Source organism: Rhinolophus hipposideros, assembly GCF_964194185.1.
Source record: "Rhinolophus hipposideros genome assembly, chromosome: 21".
NCBI classification, from domain to species: domain Eukaryota; kingdom Metazoa; phylum Chordata; class Mammalia; order Chiroptera; family Rhinolophidae; genus Rhinolophus; species Rhinolophus hipposideros.
In genome coordinates, this window is record NC_138067.1 from 5,261,720 (window position 1) to 5,277,453 (window position 15,734).

At 45.4% G+C, this 15,734-nt stretch overlaps 1 protein-coding gene across 6 annotated transcripts in view; it reads left to right on the forward strand.

Moving 5' to 3' along the window:
* The first annotated feature begins 7,753 nt into the window (after nt 1–7,753).
* CYLD (CYLD lysine 63 deubiquitinase) overlaps nt 7,754–15,734 on the forward strand; it is a 46,621-nt gene continuing 38,640 nt past the window's right edge. For 2 of the 6 annotated variants that reach the window (XM_081032636.1, XM_081032640.1), the window contains exons 1-2: nt 7,754–7,850; nt 14,375–15,026. In XM_081032636.1, coding sequence (XP_080888762.1) covers nt 14,523–15,026 — 504 coding nt within the window. In that variant the 5' untranslated portion in view covers nt 7,754–7,850; nt 14,375–14,522. Of the gene's footprint in view, nt 7,943–8,603; nt 8,771–14,374; nt 15,027–15,734 lie in introns of all 6 variants that reach the window. The other 4 variants (XM_081032637.1, XM_081032641.1, XM_081032639.1 and 1 more) reach the window with 3 other exon arrangements.

Below are 15,734 nucleotides of genomic sequence, written 5' to 3' on the forward strand. Positions count from 1 at the left end.
AAGCGGGAAAATGATGTTTTTGACCAGATAATGTATTGTTTAAGGCAAAAGCAATTCTTCGAAATAGGCTTGCCATCAAAAGAGATTTGGCTTCGGCTTGAAGAGTCCAACCCAGCGTGCTGTTCTAAGCTGTGTGGGAACCTCAGAGCACTGGCCGAAAGGCCCCTGCAAATGAGAAAGGCCCCTGGGTCCTCCTCGGCTCACTCTAAGTGGCTCCAGGAGTCTTTTCACAGGAGAAGGATGGAGAAGATTTGGGAACAGCTTTCCTCAGGCAGCAGCCTCCTGGGTAGGCCTCGTTCAAATAATTCTTGTCTGCATTTAATGAGCAAGGGCTCAGGTGGCTGCTTACCAAAGGGGAAATCCACTTCTTTGAAAGGTTTCGTGTGTGCCCGGCTCATTACATGCTTCAGCATTTCCCCAGGCTCCTGCGTGTGAGTGTGTCTGTGGGTTCTCGTTGTTGGTGGCATTAGGCTCTGTCCAGACCATTGTTTCTGACAGAGGACATCAGGAGGAAGGGGGAGATGGGCCTGCTTTCTCTGAGGAGGGAAGAGCAACCCCTTTGAAGAACGCTGTCTTGGATTACAATTCATCTTCCATCATTTCAGTCAGCAATGATTGATTGAGCCAGTTACATTAGGACAGTCGGTGGGTGAACAAAACAGGCATGGTTCCCGCTCTCATGGCAGGAACTGTGAGGGGAGAGGGAGAGGCAGGCAGAAAACAAGTCAACTGGAAACTAGATGAAACAAGGTCCACTGGTGAGTGTTAGGAGGAAATCAACAAAGGTCCAAGATAGAGGGAAACCTGCAGGTGGGTGACAAGTGAGCTGCGGCCCCCAAAATGAAAAGGGGCTGATTGTGCAAAGAATGGGGGAGGGGAGCATTCCAGTCACAGGAGCAAGCTGTACAGACACCCTGTCATGGGGAAGAGCTGGGTTTGTGCGGTAGGCTGAATAATGGCGCCTAAAAGATCCAGGTCCTAATCCCTGGGACCCGTGAACGTTGCCTTGTATGGCCAAAGGGACTTTAAAGATGTGAGGAAGTGAGAGATCTTGCAATGAGGAGGTTGATTATCTTAGATGATCTGGATAGACCCTACATGCCACCACAGGTACTGTTGTAAGAGAGAAGCAGATACAGAATAGATAGCAATGTGACCACAGAAGGAAGACGCTATACTGCGGGCTTTGAAGGTGGAGGAAGGGGCCCTGTGGACCAAGGAATGCAGCTCTAGAAGCTGGAAAAGGGGAGGGTGCGTTTGCCCCTAGAACCTCTGTGGGGAGTGCAGACCTCCTGCCGCCTTGGTTCTAACCCATGTTGCACTCCTGGCCTCCAGGACTATAAGAGAATAAATCTGCGTCATTTTAAGCCACCAAGTTTGTGGCAATTTATTACAGCAGCTACAGGAAACTAATATGGTTTGAGGCGAGCTGAGGGGAGAGTGTTGCCAGATGGGTTTGAACACGTAGGTAGGGTCAGTGGTGAAGGGCTTAGCTGGTCGTGGTCAGAGCTTGGTCTTGGTTGTAAAATAATGGCAAGCCATCAGCGAGTTCTAAGTAGGGGGATGCAGCCCAATTACCTTTAAAGAAGATTTCTTTTGCTCTGGGGTGGAGAAGGGACAGGAATGAATAGGGGTGGAGGAGAGAGGAAGAGGAAATGGGGAGGTCACCTAGGACCATCCAGGAGCTATTGCAGGTGAGAGGCAGTTGGCCAGCCTAAGGTGGCACCAGGGGAGTTGGAGAGAAGAAGATGGATTCCAGAGACATTCTAGAGGTAGATTCCCAAGGGTTTACAAATGGATTGGATGAGATGGACGTGGGAAAGGGAAGAATCAAGGATGATGCCTAGATTTTTTTTAAAGGGGAACAGGACTTTATTGGGGAACAGTATGTACTTCCAGGACTTTTCCAAGTCAAGTTGTTGTCCTTTCAATCTTAGTTGTGCAGAGCGTAGCTCAGCTCCAGGTCAAGTTACCGTTGTTGGTTGCAGGGGGTGCAGCCCACCATTCCTTGCGGGAGTTGAGGAGTCGAACTGGCAACCTTTTGGTTGAGAGCCCACGCTCCAGGAACTGAGTGGCAGCTCGTTGACTTCATTCTAGTTGTGGAGGGCGCAGCTCGCTGGCCAATGTGGGAATCGAACCAGCAGCCCCCTGGCCCAGAGCTCCCACTCTAACCAACTGAGCCACCTGTCCGCCCCAACTCCTAGATTTCTGATTTGAGTAAACTGGGAGACTGGAAAAGACAGGTAGGAAACGCGTTTGGACGTGGAAGGGACTGTTTTGGATTGGGCAATCTGAGACAGCTAGGTGGAGAAGTCAAGTGAAGATATCAGGCTGTGGCGTGAGTCTGGAGCCTGTGGGAGAGATCACCGCCACATAAAATAGCATGGGTGTCAGCATCAAAAGGGGACTGGGGTCCTTGGGCCTGATGACATCGCTCAGGGAGAGATTATTATTCAAGAAGGCCTAGGTGAGAATGTCACTGAGATTTGGGTATGTGAGTACTGTTGGGGCTCAGAGGAGGAGACGTTTCCTAACTTTGGAAAATCCAGCAGAACCACCAGAAGCATTCTAGATGCAAGTCACTTGTGAACTAGGACTCTTAATCTTCAAGTTCTCTAATAGGGAGGTTATGTGAAAGGTGTGTGCTTAGAACCAGTGGCTTATCCAGGAGCAGACAGATTCCACATTTGTGGCTAAGAATACATAATTCTTATGTGCAGAAAAAAAGGTATCAGAGCAGGAGTATTTTTTGAAGAGCCTCAGACTTTAATTATATGCACCGTCATCCTAGAAGGAAAAAAATAGACAATCTGAGTGTTTTTCCCCTCACAGTGCTAAAGCCAGATGCTGAAATGAATACACACCACAGAAATGTGGGAGGTGGAACCAGGTTCCAAGCCAGCTGAGTTGAGACTAACAGCATCATTTCATTATTGCACCAACTCAGCTTCATGCCTCCCTCCCCACTCGGGATTGCTGCAGTCCAGTGGGGACAGCACACATCAGCCTGGGCACACACCTGGCAATGCCTGCACATGGGGGGTACACGTAGCCTCGGGCCCTGAGTGGCAGGTTACAGGTGAACAACATGGTCATGAATGACATTGGGGACCAGCCTGGGCAGTTTCCCTTGGAGAACGAGGTGGGGTGGGGAACTGCAGCTGTGCAGACTGGCAATTCAAGATCGTTGGATCCCCTGTTTTGCTCTAAATTGAACCCCACCTGTCATCACTTACAGAAAAATCCACATGTCCAATCACGTAAGCGTTACCCCTCCCCTTATCAAGCACCCTGAAAAGCCTTCCTTTCAGGCTTGCTGCATCCTTTTTAACTTGGAACGACTTCTTTCTTGACACCTTCCATACCACACCCTCTTCCTCTTCACCTGCTCTCCTGCACCCCCGGGAAACAAGGGTCTCCTTTGGAGCCTACCCTTGCCTGCATTGCTGTACCTGTCTCCTGACGGGTCTCCCTGCTTCTGCCCTTGACCCTCGAACTGAGCTCATTAAAACAAAAGTCAGACCAGCCCCTGCTCTGATCTCAACTCTCCAGAATTTCCCATGTGGCGCAGGGTGAAAGTTAAGGTCTCATGCTGGCCTGGCCCACTCCAGTGTTTTTCCTGGCCCCCCCTGTGCCTCTCACACCCCCATTCTCTGCACTCCAGCCACACTGCTTCTTGGCCATTCCTTGACAATGCCAGGCACACTGCTGCTTCCAGAACTTTGCACCTGCTCCTTTTAAGGGAACACTCTTTCCTAGATGGTGGCAGGGCTGGCTTCCTCATTTCCTACAAGTCTTTGTTCAAATGTCACCTCAGGGAGGGAGTCCTTCCTGGAATAATCCACCTAACATAGCAGTCCCCAACCATTCTTTTCTCCCGTGCCCTGCTGAGTACTGTCTTCTCAGCATGTACTACTTGGTGTACATTTGTTTCTTCTTTCCCCTAGAATGGCACAGGAGAGCAGGGGCCATGCTCCCTTCAGTGTCCTCAGCGTCTAGTTGGTGCCCAGCACATGGTAGGTTCTCGACTATTTGCTGAATGAATGGCGAATTCACCCTTCTTAAGGGGGGCAGAAAATAGAAGTCAGGGCAGATTATAATAATACATCACCTTTTCCCTGACAACGTTAGTGTCTCCTTCCTAAGGGAGGAAATTTTCCTGGGACACAGGACCATGGGATTCCAGATGCAGCACAAAGGTCCCAATGAAGAACACTGGACCCCTTTTCTCTATGTGTGTGTTTTTCAAATCCCTCAGCAATCATTTGCCATCAATAACAGCAGACAGCTCACACAGGAGAGCACAGGATTTGTAGTTCAGATGGATGAGTTGAAAGATGATTAAAGTAATCCCTTTTATCTTATCAAAAAGAGCTTTTGGGTGACCGGAGTGACAGCCCCAGATAGAATATTCAGTTGTACCTGGAGTTTCCGCTCCTGAGAGAGAAGGGCATCTGTGAACGGCAGAGTCTCACCTCACCCAGTGGTTGAAACACTGATGCCGCTGGGCAAGCATGGAGACAGCACCAGTACAGTACCCCTGCCTGGGGGCCGCCTGGTCCAGGTAGCCCATGGTTTAGAGTTCATTCTGGATGTGCCTGTTCACAGGAGGGATGGGAAATGGCTGTAGCCTTGGGAGGCTGGATGAACAGCTGGAAGTTGCCATTTTTGGAGGTGGGGAAGAAGAAGGATTGCAGTGGAGCAGGACTCTTAGGAATTCACTTTAGGCTGTGTGGCGTGGAGACGCCGAGTGGACAGTAGGACGTAAACACTGACTTTGGTGATGCTGGAAGTAGGAGGTAGCCTGTGGTGCCATTTGGGAAGCAGGGGACAGGGTCTAATAGACCATGACCGGCACTGCTGAGGTGTGTTGAGTCCTGACTAGGTGTTGCTCCTCTAAGTTATAGGCCTGTACCAGGCTACCAGAAGTTTCCCTGCTCATGGTGGGGAGAACTCCGTTCAATTCACAGAGCTTCTTCCGTGTGCAATAAGAGAACTATACCGGACCGTTTAGAATCACGGTGACCATCCTGCTTAAAACCCTTCAGAGGGTTCCCACTGTTCTTGGGTTGAGGACCAGTACCTGGCCAGGCTCCTGGGGCCTGACCTGACTGGCCCCTTTGTGCCCACACTTTCTGTGCTCTGCCTCTTTCAGTTCCTTCAACATGTCACGCAGATGCCCGTTCCCTTTGTGTAGAGTGCTGCCCCTCACTCCCCAACGACAGTCATCTTTCCCTCTTCATCTCAAAGGTGACTTCCTCAAACAGGACTTCCCTGAGTGCCCCCACCCTCCCTTTTCTGTGTGCTCAGAGCCATTCTCCTGAGGCTCACTCTAACCTTGGTAATTAAGTGACCTTGTAATTAGTCTTTTCAGGTCTGCCTTCCTTGCCAGAGGCCAAGAGTGGCCTCTCTTATAGCTGCTATGTTTCTTGGTGACCTGCCCCATAACGCAATCATCAGTCGTGTGAACCAGAGCCAGGATGAGTGGAACAGGCTGTGGGCGTAGGCAGAGGTGATTAAGAGGGGCCTGGAGCCATCAGCAAAGACCCTTCAAAGAGGGTGGACTTTGGCTGGGCCTTAAATGAAGAAGGATTTGGAAGGCAGAGAGAATGGGCATTTCGGCTGGAGAATCTGTTTACACAGAGGTGGAAAGAGCGCTGGCTTGAAATCAGGAGACGCAGGGTCTCAGCTCATCTCCTGGGTGAGTGGGGACAAATTGTTTTTCTTCCTTGGACCTTCATCTCCCGTCTGTAAAATGAGAGGCTGCCCCATTAAGGGCTGCAAATAAAAGCACCATACCACTATTCTGGGTCTCATGGGTCTCGTAGCTTCCCCGTGGAACTCGGATACAGCTTCAGAATTGTTTTCAACACAATGTTCTAGGCAGCCATTACCAATTGATAAGAGATCGTAATGGAGATAAGTTCTGTTTATCAGGCCTGGCTTGGAAGACTCTCTTGGATGAAACCAGGCCCTGACACTGTCCATTCAGGGAACGTGTGACAGGAGGGCTGAGCAAGAGATCTGATCACTGGTGGTGGGGAAGAATGTGTAACTGAAGGAGTGCTCAGCAGTGCTAAATGCCACCATCATCAAGAACAGGAAAATGTCCTAGTCCAGGGATGGCAAACTCAAATGCCTCAGGGGCCAGGAGATAATGTAAATGAGAGAAGTGTGCCTGGAGGAATGGGTGAGGAGTGTGGCAAAAGGGAGAAAGGGAGAGTGCTTGCCCTGTCTAAAGGATTCATACTCATCCTCTTCCACTCCACTTCCACTTCCTCTCCCCCCTCCCCACTGTACAGTCAGGCAAAAACCACCTTCAGGCTGAATGTTTCTCCCAGACAACCAGATGGTGACCTCTGAGTCCCCCAACTTTATTGGAGAATCTAGATGGAGAAGGGGAACAGTGTGGCCTAAGGCCACACTGTGAGCTAGGCCTGTTGGTTCCCATTTTATTGCTTTCTATGCAGTGTGGTCATGAAGCTCAGGAAACAGGATAAAGGATGGACTAAGGGGGGACAAGAGCAGGTTGAGGCTTAGGTTTTCAAAAGATGTCCATTTCATTCTGGGTGCTTATGGCAAGGAAGATGGGTGACCCGTTTACTAGCACTGTTAGTAATCACTCATGTGAGTACTTTTATGTACTCACTGGTTTAAATTCCCCAGATCTGCAGAAATAATCACTTTCCACTGGGGAAATATTCCCTCTCATGATTAAACACACACACACACACACACACACACACACACACACACACACACACACACCTCTTCCTTCCTCAGTATTAATCACCTTCTCCTATAATTGGTACTTAAAATGTCAAAGGAGAAGGAATTAATTAACAGGAGTATCCAGTGCAGCAAAGCATGCTGCAAGCTCTGAGACTGATTATAAAAAGCACTTCCTTAAATATTTTGAGCACCTTTGGGAATCGCAAACCTCCCTTCTAATTGAAAGATCCTTAACTACACCCCAAGTCCTGGCTGGTGGCCAGGGGTGCAAAGCTGAGTGAGGCGTCCTGTGGAAATCCCTTCACCGCCGTAGGGAGACCTCCCTGCAACCTGGGATAGGTGGCCAGCAGAGGTTCAGAAACAGCAAGTGTCCCAGGCTCAATTGGAGAGAGAGGAAGAGAGTTAACATGACTGAGCTCCTGCTCTGCGTCAGGAACTTCCCACGCGCTACTTCACAGCAATCTTTGTAAGACAGGTGATAGGATTATCTCCATTTTACAGATAAGGAAATTGAGGCCGGAGGTGTGGTTGTCAGTTTCACACGTCAAGCGGGGTCCCATTGAAAGCACAAAGGATTCAAACTTAGGTCTGATTCTAAAGCTATGCTTTTGCATGGGATCCTGATATCCAGTTCCCAGCTCGCATCTGGGCCGCTTGCCACCCCCGCCCCAAACTCTCCGTCTGCGGGAGTTTTGACAGCTAAGCCCGAGCCCAGACCCGGGCACCGCAGGTGGAGCGGGGAGAAGCAAGGCGCCCCGCCCCGCCCCGGTGTCAGCCAACGGGAACGCGGCACCCACAGCCGCTCGCCCAATCAGCCAGAGCTCCCGCCCTCATCCGCCGCTTCGGCTCCCCTTCCCTCCGCTTTCCCTTTGGCTCCACCGAGCTTGACGGAGCGGAAAGTCCCTACGGTCCGCTCTGAGCCGGCAGCCATTGGAGGAAGGTCTGTCACAGGGCGGCCCAATCAGAGCGTGCGCAGGAACGCAGCTCGGGCTGTGATTGGTTCGTGCGGCCGTCGCCCCCACCGCCCCCGCTCCCTCTCCCCCGGGCGGCTCGGAGGCGGGGCAGGTGGGGGCGGGCCCAGGTAGCAGGTTCGGTTGCGCGGGGGCCGCGCGTCGGAGGTAAATATTCGGGCGGTGGGTGTGGGGCCCTGGGGCCGGCCCGGGACTGGGGCCGGCGAGGCGAGGGGCAGGGGCGCCGCCCGCCGCCCGAGGTGAGTGAGTGAGCGGGCGGCCGCGCCGGCGAGCGGTGGGCCGCCGGGCCCCCTCGGGCGCCCCTCCGCGACCGCAGGGTGCCGGGAGTCGCCGCCGTGGCCGTCGGGCCCTCCGGGCCGGCCCGTTAGTCGTCCGGGCTCCGGGCGGGTCCGGCCCGCGGGGTGCTGAGCCCGCTGACGTCAGCCCGGGCTTCCCCAAGCTCGGGCCCCCCCCGGTCCCCGGGCCTCCGGAGAGGGCTCCTGAGCGGTGGGGGCGCGGTCGCCGCCGTCGGGACCTCCGGGGGAGACGGGCTTGCGGTGGGAGCTGCGCCGGAAACCGTCTCCCCCTTGGGCCCCGCATTTACGTGTGGGGAAACTGAGGCACGGGCCGCTGGCCTAACCCCGCCTCCGGGTTGGCATCGAGAGCCCCGGGCTGTGACATGGCACAGCTGCGCGGCGGGGCGTGTGGGTGGAGCGGATCTGGGGTGTTGGTGGCCCCCGTCCAGGGAGAGCGGTCGGGGTTCAGGCCTCGTTCACGGCGTGTGCTGCTTTTCCCTTCAGTTTAGCTCTTTCCAGGGTGAGCATGATTTTCACGCAACCCGGAGTCCTTTCGTTGAAAGGTGCGCTCTGTTGAAACAAGGTATTTCTTTTCCTTGTGTTTGTTTTTTCCTTATTACCGTAGTAAAGGTCTGCGGAGACATCCTCAAGCCTGGAAGGAGGACAGTGTTCCTGAGTTTGCTTCTCGGTTGGGTCAGCTGCCCGGTCATTCACGTCCTTGGCATCTTTTCTGTCCCACCCCGTGGCATTAGCGTGTTTTAGAGTGGCTGTCATCTTCCAGCCTCCGAGCCGGTCAGTCTCCCCGCCCCCCTCCTGTCCCCCGTCTCCCTGGACAGCTGTGTCCTTAGCTCAGCTAAGGAGCATTCCCTGTCTTGCTTTTGGATTCAGGCTGATGGGGATCTTACTAAGATTGCTATTTTGCAGTCATTGACTCCCAGAGAAAACTGCAGGCCGCGAGAGAGGGTGTTCATTCACGTGGTGGGTTTCTGCACGCCCCCTCATATCCCAAGCAGACTGAATGGTCCTAAGAATTTAGCTGCCAGTTCCCCACTGGGTAGTGGGTGGATTTGAACCAGAACACTATTAGGAGAAACTGATTTGCTGGAAATTCTTGAGGAAATTCGTGTACTTTGAATGTTGGTGACACCCAGAACATTCTCTAATGTTCTGCTGCCAAATTTTGTAGCATTCCTGGGAAGAAGCCTTCCTTTGGGCGGGAGCATTTGTGAGGAGCTGGGAAGACCAGGGCATTTGTGATGTAAAACAAACATTCTGGAGCAATGATTGCTTGCCTAAACTGTGATTTTGTTTGATTGGAGGAAGTCTTTTGACACCAGAAGAGAGAAAGGCGTAATTATCCTGTTCATCAAACTATTAGTATTTTGTTCCTGACTGTCACACTATGATCGCAAATGTGTTGAGGTGCTTTTTATTGGTTATACAGAATTTATAGGCGAATCTATAAATTGTGAGAATCTAGGAAGCCAGTTTCAAATGAACCTCAAACAGGGTGTTTTCGTAATTGTGAAATTTTCCTTATTTGTCTCTTCTTTTGTGTGTAACAATGAAGTGGTGTAAAAATTGACCATACCTTTGTTGTGAATTAGAATTATTATTTTTCAGGAATTAGGTAAATCATGAAATACTCTCAACTTTTGAGTCTTTCACTTTTTTCTTTTTCTTCTTTTAACCTGGAGAAAGCTTTTGATCACTAAACAGGATGAGGAAATGGAATTTTGGTTTTCACTGTTGTCACCTGAGCTAATTAAGTCATTCATTTCTTATGTCCCGAATGCCTGCCATTTGATAGGCACTGGTTTGGGCACCAGAAATATAAAGATGAAGGACTTGGGGAATTCAGTCTGGAAGTGTCGTGGCCAGGTTTCACTCTAGTGAGACAGCAGAGTCTTGTTCTTTTGCCGTGGATATTCAGGTGTGAGAGCCAGACATTTCCTTAACCTTGTAAATCTACCCCCCCCCCTTTTTTTTTTGAGGGACTGCATACTTGTGTGCTTGGATCACAAGTTAATCCGTGAGAAAAATTAAAGCTGTCTCTCTTCTGCTCATGGAATCTCAGGATTTCTATTCTTTTGCAGTCTAGGAATATAACAACTTGTTCTTTTAGTGAGAGAGAAAGTCTTTCTTAAAATGGTAATTATTCTAACTTTTCAGAAACGTTTGGGAAAAATCCCATTGTCTTCTTTCTTTGGTATTCAAGCTGACTTTGCTACCTCTTTGCATTTATAATTAGGGGCAGGATTTTAGTATTGTAGTTTTTATTCTGATTTAGATAGCCTCCTGTGGTCCTTAGAACAAGGTCGGATATCTCAGGAGATGCAAACTGTTCTTGAGTTAGGTCTGTTTTGTTTTCTTTAGTGAAGTTCTTTGAGCAACGTAAACCTGATAACTTGAGAATCAAAATGACACTGTCTTCTAGATAAGTTAACGATTATCAATTTTATATAGCTGCAAAGTGCCATTTATTTGTGCTATATGTTGTCTTTTAGAATGTGGTAATTCTGATCGTTAATATTTTCTTATAAAACTGATTTCTTCATCAGCTTTTTGCATAGAAAGGAAACTGATAAGTAATTGTGTCCTCTAACCCATATCTTAGTTTAATGGCTTTATTTAATACAATTTAATTCTCCTTTACTTAGAGTCCAGACCATCAACAAGCTCAGGTAACCAGGTACATTTTCCGAACTTTTGACCTGGAACTGCTCCTCATCTCAAATGTTGTCCAGAACAAGGCCTCATGTTCAGTATGATTTTAGGGTTAAATGTATTCCTGTATTCCAATGCTTTGGTAATCTTCATTTAGTACTTACAGTAATTATCACGATATTCATAATCACTCAGTTTTCCAGCCTGCATTAAGGACGATGGTATTCAGATGAATCATTTGTGATACATTAGTGCTCCAAGTGAAGTGCGCTATTAGAGGCAATTTTTAAACAATTACCCCTGAAAGGTACTAAGAGAACACTAATGAGGGCAGTCATTGTGTTTTATATCTTCTGGATTTTTCAGTGTCTACCTGTGCTGAGTGCATAAAAATACTAAACAAACTGACACCTTCTTGATTGACAAAGAACTCATTGGTAATGCGATTTAAACCTTTCCCAGATAGTCTTGAGTCAGTTTTTACTGCTAGGGGTTCTTAAGACGTAATTTAGCTGTTGTGCATATCCCAATGAAAGAAGAATGTTGGCATTATATTCTTTCAAAAGGGACAGAAAGTCTCTTACTAACATATTTCTGCTGTAATGCCATTATATTGAGGTATTGATGACCATTACATGTATCCTTTTGTATGCCTCTAAGAGCCATCAAGATCCCCATTCAGTGTTCTCTGTCAGTTGCAATGAAGAGAATCAATTTTTAATACAATAGTTCCAAATGTATTCTTTCTTAATGTATTCTTTCTAAAAGGGGAAAGACCATGCCCTTTTTATTTTTGGATAATGCTTTTTAAATATTTTATAGCTTTTGCTTTGGCTGTTCTAATAACATGACAATTATTGTGTCTAAGCTTACTCTCACTTGTGCTAATGCAAGTTAGAGAAAAACCACTGCCCCTTGTGTAGCTCACTGTAAAATGTGGTTCTTGATCACCATTGTTAAATTGCCCTTACCCTTTCTATAAACCAACGCAGTTATATCAAATTTTACGGTGGACTATCTCTTAAATGGTTTGCAGAAAACACTCTTGTAATCAAAACATGTAAAATATAGTGTCTTAATGCATTCATATAGTAATTCAGTTTTGTCTTGGTAATATTTCATTAGCACTGATGGTTTCATTTTAAATTGTGGCATGAATTATTAAGCTAGAGAACAATAGAGTAAGCATTGTTGGCGTATAATAATTATTAAGATGAAAGTTCTTCATTTTAATATTGGAAGATATAATTTTTAGGAATTAAAAAATTTCTTTTCAAAATAGAATTGCCATACTTAGACAGTTTGGTGGGGGCCAAAAATATTTCAAAACAGTTAAGGAGAACAAAACAACTATTCACGTTTTTAAAAGTTACTTTTTGACCATCTCAAGCTTCTGGAAGCAACCAAATATTAGTTTTGCATATGTCTGTACACTGAAGCCTATGCACTTTACTCCTTAAAGGACCTGTTCAGAATTTATGTATTCCTTTTTTGTTATTGTTGTTTTGTTTGCTTTTAAACACACACACATATTTCATCAGATGGCTTCCCAGAACTCATTAGAAGCAGTAATTTGAAAAGCAACAAGGCCATAAAAGGAGTCAATGTATATACTGCAGGAAACCACAGAAAATGGCTGGTAGCAAGGGAAAACTGGAGTCTGTCAACCTTTAGAAAGCAGATACAGGAACTCAGAAAGCAAAATCTAAAGCCTTTTAACGAAGTGACAAACACCTTTGACTATTGAGAGTCACACATACTAATTTATATTCATATTGATAATTCAGTGATCAAGAAAAAATATAGCTATTTCCTTGCTGAAAAATTTAAAAAGAATTTTAAGCAGAAATAACAAACACTTTGTTTTGGTACTTGTAAAGGAATAGGGGCACATTGAGTGTTTGGGTGGCTGTTTGGGTAACCCTCAGTTGGGGGTTTTGTTTCTGTGGTGCCAAGAGCAGGGTTTCACAGGTGTCTTATGTAAGTGGCAAATAGAAACATCCTATTCCTGCTGAAGGAGACAGTGCCCTCAAGTGGAATTATGACAAACACATAAAAAAAAGGAAGAGGAAAAAGAGAACCACTTTGGACCTTGTCTGCCCCTGCGCTCACTAAATGTTGCACAGATGTTTCAGCAGTGTGGTTTTGAAGGGGTGCCCCATTCTCTACCCTGTCTTGGGGAATCTCCCCGTCTCATACTGGCTTCTAGAAGGACAGGCTTTTAAAAACTTATCATTATAGAATACCTCATTATCTTACAACACATCCTAAAGGAAAAATTAGTCTGTGGATAGAGTTGCCAGATTATTTATTCAATCAGTAACTTAAATGATTAAACTTAAAATTCAGTTCTTTAGTTTTAGGAGTATTTACTCTTTAATTGCAAGAGCAAAACAGATAAATGTGATAGTGCTGTCAACTGTGGCTGTTACCCACAGTGATGGAAATGGATCCCTCTCCAAGAAGGGTGGGATAAGGATCGTGTTTAGAAACCAAGTAGCCACATTCGTGTGACAATAGATAGGAACTGTTGTTTTCAGTGAGTTAATTCATTAAAATAATGAATTAAAGTCTCAATTTGAATTAATGAGATTGTCTAGTTTTTAATTACCAAAGTAGGGTTGAGAACGCCATTTTAATTGTGAAAGATTAGTATTCATGAACAATTTTAAATGAACATTTGAAACTGAAAATCATCTTTTGTGTATTCTTTCCTAGTATACATAGGTAAAATTGTGATAGAAGAGCATTTTGTATTTGATAGTATACTGCAATTATATTTCCTTGTTAAGCAGTCCAAGTTCTGACTACAGATTGATTTTTTTCAGATATCTTTAATATAATCAGATTTCCGAGCTCTGATATTTGTGATTGTGATAAATTAAATGATAGCTATGGTTAATATGATTGACATTTGCCTAAGGACGAAATATACAAGATTAAGGAAATGAAACTGAGTCAGAGATAAAATGTTCCATTATCAAAATATGGCACACAGATAAATGAATTGTGGTTGAAGTTTCAGAATGTGATCTTATGATATTTTATTGATAAAAGATGTTTAACATAATAGTTATGATGGATAACTTTTTACTTAAACTCCGTGTACATACAGAAATAATAGCCTTTGATTTATGTGGTTTTTTGGTCCAAATACAGCAGCTTATCTGTTTAAGTTAGGCAGCATCTATTAAAAATGCTACTTTTTAAAGTTAAAAAATGTCAGAATATGCTGAGGGTGCCAAAAAATGGACAAGCGGACACTTTGGTCAATGTTGCTCAAGCAGTAGTTCGCCATAATCAGAAGTGTCAGGCCACTGATGGTAATCACTTTGAGCACCTCTTGTAATTGCAGAAGTCAAACGTGACTTGTATTCATCTTTTGTTATTGGTATATATTGAGTGTTACAATTTTAATACAGTTTTTCTTTCTTAAAATGTGTATACATTTTTTTGGCTCCCTCTGTATACATGAGATTATCTTTTCCTAGAATTTTGTTTTACAAACTTCAGTGCCTTGAAAACAAATATTATATTGTCTTTGAAGATAGTTTATAATTGGATCTCCTTAATTAAGTATGTAAAATTATAGTAGGTATAAGTAATATATGTCTTTTAACCTTTGTAGATACTTTTGGAAGTGTGTGTGTGTTTACTAGTGGAATGTGATTTTAAAAATTTTAGCTCGTGTAGAATGAAGAGTAAAGTTTCTTTTTGCTTGTCCTCCAGGCATTCCGATTTGATGTCTTTTTACAGCATGGGCACCAAATTGCTAAAAACGTGCTTTGGGACTGCCAGTGAATTGATCTTTTGCAGTTTTACTACAAACTCTGTAGTTCCCTTTTTTTTGAGTTAATATTTTGGAGTTAATATCACAATGAGTTCAGGCTTATGGAGCCAAGAAAAAGTGACTTCACCGTACTGGGAAGAGCGGATTTTTTATTTACTTCTTCAAGAATGTAGTGTTACGGACAAACAAACACAAAAGCTCCTTAAAGTACCAAAGGGGAGTATAGGGCAGTATATCCAAGACCGTTCTGTGGGCCATTCGAGGATTCCTTCTGCAAAAGGCAAGAAAAATCAGATCGGATTAAAAATTCTAGAGCAGCCGTACGCAGTTCTGTTTGTTGATGAAAAGGATGTGGTAGAAATAAGCGAAAAATTCACAGAGTTACTTTTGGCTATTACCAATTGTGAAGAGAGGTTCGGCCTGTTTAAAGACAGGAGCAGACTAAGCAAAGGCCTCCACATAGATGTGGGCTGCCCGGTGAAAGTACAGCTGAGATCTGGGGAAGAGAAGTTTCCTGGAGTCGTGCGCTTCAGGGGACCCTTGTTAGCGGAGAGGACAGTGTCTGGGATCTTCTTCGGAGTAGAGTTACTGGTAAGTTTGCTAAAACCATTGTAGTGAGCTGTGTGTGTGTGTGTGTGTGTGTGTGTGTGTGTGTATGCATGCACGCACGTAGTTTTTTTCCCCTTTAAATACCAGATGTGTTCCCAGGCATCTTCTGTGGTTTTTAATGTTCATAATCCTTAGGATTGACTACTTTCTAGTAATAAATTGAGATGATACAAAGACGATGCTTTGACAACTTTAAAAAAACTACTTCCCACAGTAGGAAATGAAAACAGCGTGCAATGATTAAAGATTTTCATACCTGAGAAATGTTAACATCGTCTGTATTAAAAACGAACGCTACCGATTATCAACTAATTAATCACTTCACAGAACTGTTCATTATCTTGCGACATGATCATCGGTGGCTTTCCCAGTTTTTCTCTTACTGTGTGCTACTAAGTGATGGAATTTGGATCTAAGAGTTTTTTCTTGATAAGTTGCAGCAATTTCAACTTGCTGATAATTGTCCCTGATGATATATGTGAAAGTCATCTGGGAATTTATTTCTGCTGAAAAGGGAACCAAGAACTCGTGATATGTTTTCAAAATTAATGTTGATTCTCGAGAACTTAAATGCCAGTTACATTTTGACATTCTTGCAAATAGAATTTCAGGACTTGTTTTCTTCTTGATTTAATTTTCTGAAGCAATGATTTTAACGCAATTGGAGATTTGAATCGCAGGTATGTCAGT